This window comes from Tarenaya hassleriana, unplaced genomic scaffold, assembly GCF_000463585.1.
Source record: "Tarenaya hassleriana unplaced genomic scaffold, ASM46358v1 Cleome46, whole genome shotgun sequence".
Classification (NCBI taxonomy): Eukaryota; Viridiplantae; Streptophyta; class Magnoliopsida; order Brassicales; family Cleomaceae; genus Tarenaya; species Tarenaya hassleriana.
In genome coordinates this window covers 157,949-167,459 of record NW_010967304.1, presented here as the reverse complement: position 1 = coordinate 167,459, position 9,511 = coordinate 157,949, and the positions used below count along the sequence as shown (strand labels likewise).

General features: G+C 37.5%; 2 protein-coding genes across 3 annotated transcripts in view; both read right to left on the bottom strand.

Annotated features, from left to right (window-relative positions):
* Positions 1 to 2,768: 2,768 nt before the first annotated feature.
* LOC104825421 lies at positions 2,769 to 4,701 on the bottom strand. Of its 2 annotated transcripts, none has more exons than XM_010557745.1 (5): positions 4,550 to 4,701; positions 4,324 to 4,383; positions 3,995 to 4,198; positions 3,688 to 3,903; positions 2,769 to 3,340 (listed from the first exon to the last, which is right to left on the bottom strand). In XM_010557745.1, the coding sequence occupies exons 2-5, from the start codon at positions 4,324 to 4,326 to the stop codon at positions 3,044 to 3,046; spliced, it is 720 nt and encodes a 239-aa protein (XP_010556047.1). In that variant the 5' UTR covers positions 4,327 to 4,383; positions 4,550 to 4,701; the 3' UTR covers positions 2,769 to 3,043. The 2 variants fall into 2 exon arrangements, with proteins under 2 accessions (XP_010556047.1, XP_010556046.1); XM_010557744.1 differs by lacking the exon at positions 4,550 to 4,701 and adding an exon at positions 4,462 to 4,506.
* Positions 4,702 to 6,937: 2,236 nt separating this feature from the next.
* LOC104825419 (galactan beta-1,4-galactosyltransferase GALS1-like) overlaps positions 6,938 to 9,511 on the bottom strand; it is a 3,534-nt gene continuing 960 nt past the window's right edge. Inside the window, exons 2-4 of the mRNA XM_010557743.1 lie at positions 9,245 to 9,256; positions 7,957 to 8,853; positions 6,938 to 7,524 (exon numbers count right to left, since the gene is read on the bottom strand). Of these exons, the coding sequence (XP_010556045.1) occupies positions 7,161 to 7,524; positions 7,957 to 8,853; positions 9,245 to 9,256 (1,273 nt within the window). The 3' untranslated portion in view covers positions 6,938 to 7,160. The remainder of the gene's footprint in view (positions 7,525 to 7,956; positions 8,854 to 9,244; positions 9,257 to 9,511) is intronic.

The following is a 9,511-nucleotide window of genomic DNA, read 5'->3' as shown; positions in this document are numbered from 1 at the left end:
CCGGTTATTTGTCACTAATTTTATTCGTCGGATTCGGGAATATAAAACCGGTTTAGCTATCATCTATCATACCAAATCGGTTCGAACCGGGTTTTGTTCATGTCAGCCTTTATGGTGGAACTGGTTCTGTTAGGTCTAGGTAGTTCTACGAATCTCGCAACTCAATGTGAACAGAATAGATTCGGGGCCCACATTATTAAGATTATCGTTTAGTCATGTGTCGTGTCGAGGAACGAAAGGATCTTGTTACACGTGGCGCCCGGAGATGATACCAACGCCGACAACATGATATAAACAAAACTGTATTGTTTGGACAATTTTCAAATTAGAAAAATAAAACAACACTAAATGTTACTATTAGACATTGTATCCAAACAATATAATATAACGTGAATTGAAAATTCTTTAAACATTCGTGTTAGCTAATTACTGGTTCAAATGCATTACAAATAATCTATATGTTTTAATTTATATGAATTGTTAGGAATTATTTTTGCCCCATATCCTCATTTTCAATGCAAACTATTGTCATTATTTTTTCAAAAACCTCACCATTCATAAAAATTCAATATCCACTTTTATAGTGTCGATATTAATTGTCTTACTGAATTTCAAATGATATTTTCGGTTAAAAAATTTATAAAATTTTATATAAAAAGAATAGCGATCGCACAAGTTGGAAATATTTAAAAAGATACCCAACAGTTTGTGGGCGAGTGGTCAGCAGTTGGATGCAGAGCACTCAGAGGTTGACGGTTCGATTCTTGGTTAGGGAGGAGTTTCCACATGAGCTGCTCCGGTTCTCTGGGAGATGTAGTTGGGCCAAAGGTCCGGTGAACTCCCAGATTATCAAAAAAAAAAATTTAAAAAGATTCCATGTCTATTGAATTAGTTGACTTGTCATTGAGTACGACGTCCAATTTATTTAAATCTTGTTCGCATTTTCCACTCCACAATAATCATATTATTATTATTATTATTATAATTATAACTAAAAAAATCATTTATATTATAGCTATAATCTGGTATATATTTTATCGTTACTAACAATTCAAAATGGAACGGAGAAAACAAAAATATTTAATGATAATGTAATTAAAAGACAAAAAGATTCACATCACAATAAACCAAACGTGAACGCCAAGGAAACGAAGAGTGGCCTTCGCTCTCTTTATTTCTATTGTAATAAAAACTCCAAGACAGTACAAAGTTCATCTCATTGCCCCATCACCTGAAATAACAGTCTCATTAGTAGCATTTAACTAAAAATAATAATAATTTAAGTATATAAAAATTATATTATACTCAAAATTGTTTCTGAAAAATCACGCGGGTTTAATATCTCTAAACCCATGAAGAAAATAGTGTAAAATCTAGTGTTGAACATATTCGTTGTCGTTATATTTGTGTTTTATTAAAACTATATATACATTTGATAAAATTATATCTTTATATTTTAATAAATTAATTTTGAATTCCATTGATTAAAATTTTCATTAATTTATTTATTTTATAAATATTTATTTTTATTCCGTTGTCTTTATATTAATTTATATTCAATTAATTTGATTTTAAAATATTATATTTTATGATTTTTGTCAATATTAAATAATAAAATAATCTAAAACTTAGGAAACTGACACAAAAAATATTTGTATTACACAATAAAAAATCCAATGCAAATATTGGAATATATTGTTTGTATTTTCTATTCATTTCTCTTTCAAAAATCCGAAAGATAAACGACATATGTTTCTTTCACTTGATTTTTTTTTAATTCTCTGTGTTTTCTAATTCTTTTTTAAGATAGTAATAATGAAAAATGCGACAAAAATATCACATAGAAACATATCAAATCAGGCGGGAGAGCAAGGGATTGGTTACCATTCCGTAAATGTGTGAAATACAGAAACTTCCTCCAATAAATATATTTTTCTTTACAGATTAAAATCTAACCAAAATGGGCATTCACTTTCCCTAAACGCACTTTCAAAGCAAAAGAGGAAATAAATCTTTGCCAACAAAATTTGTAGATACTCTTCACCCAATTACACACACCAAAGCGTAACAAAACCTACAAATATGCCCACAACTCCCCTTTTTCCGTTGTATAATATAACACATAAAAGCATCACCAATCATACACACCTATATTTAACACACCCACTACATGCAATGCATGCATGACAACTCACCCTTTCACTTTAAAAGCTTATGGGAAAAAGGAAACAGAATCTCCAATTTTCTCCTCTTTTTTTTTTATACATATATACAAAGAAAAATTTTAAAAAATAAGTGAATTTATCCATTTTTATAAAATAAAATCTAAACTTTATTTTTTATCAAATAAAACTTCAATTTTATTTTTCATTCGAAAATAAATACAAACTTATAATTATCGTCATTTTTAAATCAAAATACTGATTTAACCTATAGATATTCTATATATCAAATCAACATTTTAATTATATTTGACACGTCATCATCCATATATTCCAATATTAATGCATCACATTAACGATAAATTTAAAAATAATAATTATTATAAAATTGAAATTTATTTATAACATAAATTATTTTAAAATTTTATTTGATAAAAAAATATAATTTAAATTTTATTTTGTGAAATTTGTGAGCAGATATTGTTTTACAGATTTTTTCTATATATAATTATTTCTTCTAATCGCAACCGTCTTATGCACAATGAATGTGTATTATACAATGATGTAAACATAACCCATGAGAGAAATCAAGAAAAATAGTAGAAATAGAGATAAGAAACACCATATATATATATATATATATATTTACAAGATAAAGCTGTCAATTATGATAATTAAGACTGCCTTTACCTTATCCCCAATCTATATGAACAATCACACTTATGTTCTATCATCTATGTATCTAATATTCACACTTTTGTCCTTTTCTTACTTCTCCATAATCAACATTTCCTTTATCTATTTGTTAAAATTCCCAACATCTATCATATATTTAATTTAAATTCCCTTTTATTCCCACTTTTTGAAAAGAACGCCTTTTTTCAGAAGGGAGCTCGGAAAGGTATACCCTTTCTTCGCCGGCGGCGAGGGGAACTCCGGTGGCTGTAAATGGGAGGAGTCCCCGGAGACACAACATTTGCGAACGTCTCGTCCCCAGAGCTTGTGGACCGTTGATCATGATCGACCCTGATAGAGACTCCATCAATTAAACGGCTGAAAATCCCCGTCTTCCGGATCTTCGCCGGCGGCGCCTCGGCTTCAAAACAGAACATGTTTCTGCCACTCTTTCCTCTGAGAGCAAATGTGAGATTCGAGTCTCCACGTTTGATCCCTCCAAGCTAAAAGACCCAAATCGTTATTTAATTTGTGTATGTTATAATACGAACACGAAATTACCCCAACTGAGCAAACGTTTCAAGAAAACGTATGGGCAAGAGAAACGTTCTAACATCTCTGATTTCGTGTCGGATGAGAAAATTTTCAACCCAATTGAAAGAAAACACATATATAATTGACCAAAACTCATTTCATATCCAAAAAAGTCAACTGTTGAGAAGAAACCGATTGAAATATCGATGAAGATATGTAACGTGAAGTTGAAGAAACACACCACTCATGTATGGAACGGATGGATTGGGAAATCAAAATTAGAATTCGCGTAAGAATCCATTGGGATTCGAGGTACCTTGCAGCCGAGAGAGCAGAAACGGAAGGCGTCGAGGAGGCTACGGTTGCAGATTTCGCAGTTGTTGGTGACGCCTTTCCCGGGACGAGGCTGAGGTCTCTCATTCAGGAACAAGATCTTCGCGCTGTTGATAATATACGTTTGAACGCAGGAAATGTCGATGCACTTCTGAATCTCGTTCACTCGAACCACGTTGTGGTACGAAGATCGTCGAATCTGCGGAAGAACACGGGGAAAAAGTAAATGAGGGGTTCGACGAAATTCCCCAGAGAAGATAAGGTAATGGGTGGGGAGAGACAAGACGAACCTGGACGACGCGATGATCCTTGTGGTGAATCAAACAGTAGGAGCAAAAGGCATTTCCCATACAGTCCAAGCAGAACAAATTGCACTCGATCTTGCTCGAATTGACGTGAACAGAGCAGGGGAAGAAGTACTCAGCTCGGAGCATCGGAACCAGCCATGGCGGACCCATGACGTCATCGTTCTCCATTCTCACCACCTGACTCACCTGAAACCCACCGACCCGGAAGATTTCAGGAACAGCCCAGAATCCAAATCGATAAACACAACTCAATTCCCATAATAAACGGATGCTCGAAGTGAATGAGACTGAAGCAGGAGCAGAGTGACTACCATCGTTGTGTCTTGACCGAAGCCGGCGACAGCAATAAAACGCCAGCGGTTATTGCGTATCTGAAATGGTTAAATCACGAAATGGGTCATCAAAACGAGCAACAGGAAACACCATAAAACAGAAACAGATGCATTCACCATTGACGGAGCCATTGGAGCTTCTCAATCAGAACAATAAGAGCCCAGATATTGATAAAGATAAAAGAGGGAGACAGAGAGAGAAAACCTATCGAAGAAGATGGGGAATCGGCGTCTTCGCTGTATCCCCTGTGGGATTACAGGACAGGAGATGAAGAAGGAGAAGAAGGAATTTTACAAGACGCTGAAAACGAAAGGGCAGACTTATTATTACTTCTCCATGAGGCGGTTCCTCTCTGATAATACCTATATGATATTTTTCTTTTATGCATCGCTTCAGAAAATTCTCATAAGCAAACTTTACAAAACAACCCCTCTATTTACATTTCTTAACTCAGAAACCCCCAAAGGTTTTAATCAATTTTTGACGGTTCAACTTCAACATGACAAATATCCAAACCATAAATTTCGATCTCGTATTTATTATCTTCAGTATTAATACATTAGTATATATATAAAATATATAAATATCATATTTTAAAATCTTTTGATCTAATTACGGGTGCGGTATCAAATAAAGATGAAAGGGGTGAGGGACTAAATGGATTCTAATAAAATGAATGATCTTTTTATGTAATTCTTGAGAAAAATAAAATAATATTGGGGGGATAAGGGAAAATGAAACGTGCCCAAATATTAAAAAAGCATAATTTATCATAAAAATTAGAAGGTGTGGAAGGGGGACAACGAACGGCTGGAGATTCCATTTCCTTTAAACCTGGACCGTATGATCCTATTAACTTACGGAGTCTAGTTTAGCCTACAGACGGGTCCAGCGTAACTAGCATACAGCCATCGTTCGTAACCATCCGATGAACCGATAGGGTTCTAAGGTCGGGTCCCACCTAAAAACCCGCCATATGATATGTAATTGCAATATTTAAAAAAAAAAATCAAGAATACAATAGTTTTCCTAGTAGTCTTTTTCTAATTTAAATAAGAAAAATTGTTAATTCACTAAGAAAATTTATACAAAAATATCCCACTTAATATTTTTTTTGAATAAAAGGGACTAAATGTTCAGTAGAAAAACTAAACTATCCAAAATTAACTAAAAACAATACTCATGAAAAATATATCGTATTTTTTATAAATTTTATTTTTTTCGTTGTGAATGAAATTTTATTTCAATATTTTCCCCTGCGAAATAAAATTTAACGTTCCCTGCATTCTCATATTAACACAGAAGTGGAGCGTTATAACTAACATATGTATCCACATATCTATAACAAAATGTTTTGAAATAAAAAAATAACTCATTATTTGTTGATTGATATATAACAAATATATGTTAAATTTGTAAGAATTTCGAACCCGATATTTCATCAAATACAATAATATTTATAGTGAGGCGAATTTTTAAAAATTATTATGGAAAGACTAATAAAATATGGGAAAAATACAAAATATGGGTTGTATAGAGTTTCCAGAAAATCAATGCTAATTTTTATTAGTTTTACATAAATTAATTTATATAGCTAAAAACTAGTTTTAATGGTATCGAAGCTCTAGCAATACTAATATTCTACTGATATTCCGATGTAATCTTTATTATATGCTCGAATATCTATGTAATTATAACACGCATCTAATTGAATTTTTTAATGATAAATGGTGTATGAAAATGGTTGATATCAATGCCTTGTAAGGCCTGCAAACGGGCTTAGAATTTGATGAATTAACGACAGTTTAATTAAACGTATTTTTTTAATATTCATGTGGCATTTTTATTTTGCCATGGCCACAAAAATTGATTGCAATTAAGATTGGTCTTATTGATCTTTCAAATCCGAAAGTTTAACACGAACTCGTTAAAGACTCGAGAGGACAATACTAGGATGGTCATTTCGGATTTCGGATTTCGGCTCAGATTTGGTTCAATTATTTCAGTTATAGACGAACTATAAATTTTGGTTCATATTCGGTTTTTATGTCGTAAAAAACTTATTTTTCAAAGAAATTATCGGTTTATTTAGTTATTTTTTAATTGGTTCAATTCGACTCGATTTCGGTTTTTTTTGGGTTTAGAAAAATCATAACCGTTCGAGTTTTATATTGTATTTAGTTCGATCATGATTATATCTTATTCAATTCAGTTCAATTTGACAATTCAATTAATAACCACAGTAACCATAGTAACCAAAGTGCCCACCTCACGAGAAGACACCGATCAGTTCATCTGTTTTCGACAGAGTTCGACCGTCTGGTTCTGGTCAAGGTATGTTTCTGATAGTTCCAATACTTAAAATTTTGAAGGATACCGGGTGACCATAATATCCGAAAAAAACCAAACCGATAACCGAAAATTCGGATACCAATACATGAATTAGAATGTGCATTTCCCTTTGTTTTGGTCAGTGACAAAACCAAAGCAGCGTTTTTTCTCTAATTCCATATGGTTTTACCAAAATCATAACCTAATGATCTTTGACTATATAGGTCTTGTTCTGTAGTAAATGTGGTTTTCATGTTACTATGAAAAAAAATCTGGAAACTTTTATGTATTTCAGCTGAAAACACAGACTAAATCACAAAAAGAAAAATTTTTCAAAGTTATGAATGGAATAGGAAGGAGATATGGAGGCAAGAGGATGATACAAAAGTAAAAGAAACAACCTCTACCTTTATAGACAAAACTAAACGGAGAGACAAACCTGGTAATAGTCCCTGACATATAGATCCCCGAGTTCTTCTTCCTGTCACGAGAAATTCTTCACGATGTTGTTGTTTGTCCCAAGGGTTCTCTGCTCGAACTCTCTCACCGTCTTCACGAGCTTCTTCATGTTGTCGTCGTAGACGTAAGGATGTTTGTTGAACAACGTCACCTTCTTCTTGGCCGACACTGGTAACAGCTCCCTGCAGAGCTCCTCGTGCACGGTTATGGTGTTATGGTAGTGGTAATAACGAATATTTGTCTCGGTTTTGTGTAGAGTCTTGCCGACCACGTTCTCGGACATGTGTACGCCTGTAGCATAAGCGTTCTTGGCCTGAATCGCGTATTTCCTGTCGCGGCGTATACCCGTTCTGGATTCCCTGAACTGCAGCTTCTCGAATCCCCATTGCCTGAAATAACCCACGAGATGGGAAAAAACACGTCTTTGATATTAATTATACATAATCATAATCATACCAGCCAAATAAATCTCTTTCCTTTTCTTGCTCTGGTAGTCAAACTACTTGTGATGGCTAAAGAACTTAACAATGGTGAAGCTTATTGCAAGATTCAATGAACTACATGAACCAGTCTCAGAGAGAGAAACAGGAATTTCTCCTACCATCAATCAACACAACCAAACAGGCATCAGCATTGTAAAGTCAGAAACTTTATAGAAATGCATCATCATCATCATCATCCAGATGAAATCTAACAGAGCATTGGCAGATCCTATCACTAAAATCTGATTCCATGCCAACCCATTTCCGTTTTCCCAGTAGAATTACTAGTGAAGCTTGAAATTCATGATTCCATTGTATAAGAAGTTTCAATAAGCTTACCCGGCGTAATCTTGAGCTGAATCATTCAAGCAGAGGACACTGGACATGGGGTTCTGTTCAATTGTGAACTGAGTGTTATCCGAGAACTCGGAGAGCACCGATTCGAGCGTGTTCCCACCGGGCAAGTAAATGTACTCATCGACGTCGAAGTAGAACGTCCAATTCGCGGCGTGTCGGTACCGATGCAAGCAGTCGTTCACGATCAGGAACTGGTTGTAGTAGTAGCCATCGTACGCGGCTTGGTCGCGAATGTCCTGAACCGTGACCCTCCCGGCTCGGATCCACGGCTCCAGAACCGCCCTGACCTCCGGTGACACTCCGCCGGCGTCGTGGAAGACGAAGTGCGACCTCTCTCCGAAGAACCACGCGTGATAAGCCATCCACTCCCGCATACGCGCCGCGCTCAGGTTTCCGTACAGCGACGAGCCGCAGTAGAGGTATTCGTACGGATACGGCGGAGAGAATCTGGATTCGTTGTATGATCCGGGGAGTTCTTCAAGCGCCGTGAATCGCTCGAACTTCCTCGGGGATTCGTCGTAGTAGGCGTTGATCAAGAGCTTACCGCCCGAGTTTCCGGCGTTAGGGTTCGTCGCGAATGTGCAATTGACGACGACGACGGTGTAGACGCGACCATAGCCCCAATCTGGGAGAATCTTGTACGCTTTAGCTCGAACCGATGATCCATTGTTAGAAATCCACTCGCACTTAAACCATGGCTTCCCGAAAACATGGATCGGCTTCGACGCCAGTCCGACCACCGCAAACGTCGTCGGACCTCCGCGGTAAGCTCCCATCAGCACGAACAGCGCCGCCGCGTTCCCAAGCGGCTGGAAAACACGCTTGTTCGGATCTGAGGGCTTCACGGCGACGGAGTAGTACTTCTGCGAGTACGACCCACTCGAATTCACCGACGCCGCGGAGGCGAGAACCGCTCAAACTTCCTCGGGGATTCTCCGTAGTAGGCGTTGATCAGGAGCTTGCCTCCAGAGTTGTCGGCATTAGGGTTCACCGCGAAGGTGCAATTGACGACGACGACGGTGTAGACGCGACCATAGCCCCAATCTGGGAGAATCTTGTACGCTTTAGCTCGAACCGATGATCCATTGTTAGAAATCCACTCGCACTTAAACCAGGGCTTCCCGAAAACATGGATCGGCTTCGACGCCAGTCCGACCACCGCAAACGTCGTCGGACCTCCGCGGTAAGCTCCCATCAGCACGAACAGCGCCGCCGCGTTCCCAAGCGGCTGGAAAACACGCTTGTTCGGATCTGAGGGCTTCACGGCGACGGAGTAGTACTTCTGCGAGTACGACCCACTCGAATTCACCGACGCCGCGGAGGCGAGGGACGTTCCGGTGGTGGTTACGGTCGCAACGGCGGCGGAGCAGGGACGAGCGGTGGAGATTAGGTTGTGGTAGTAAGGAGGAAGGTTCCAAATGAGCATGACGAGAGTGAGAGCGACCAATGTAGCGACCAAAGGCTTCGTCTCGAAGCAGACGAAGAATCTCCCGACGGCGGAGGAGGTAGTGGAGACCGGCGGGGAGGGGGGCTTCCT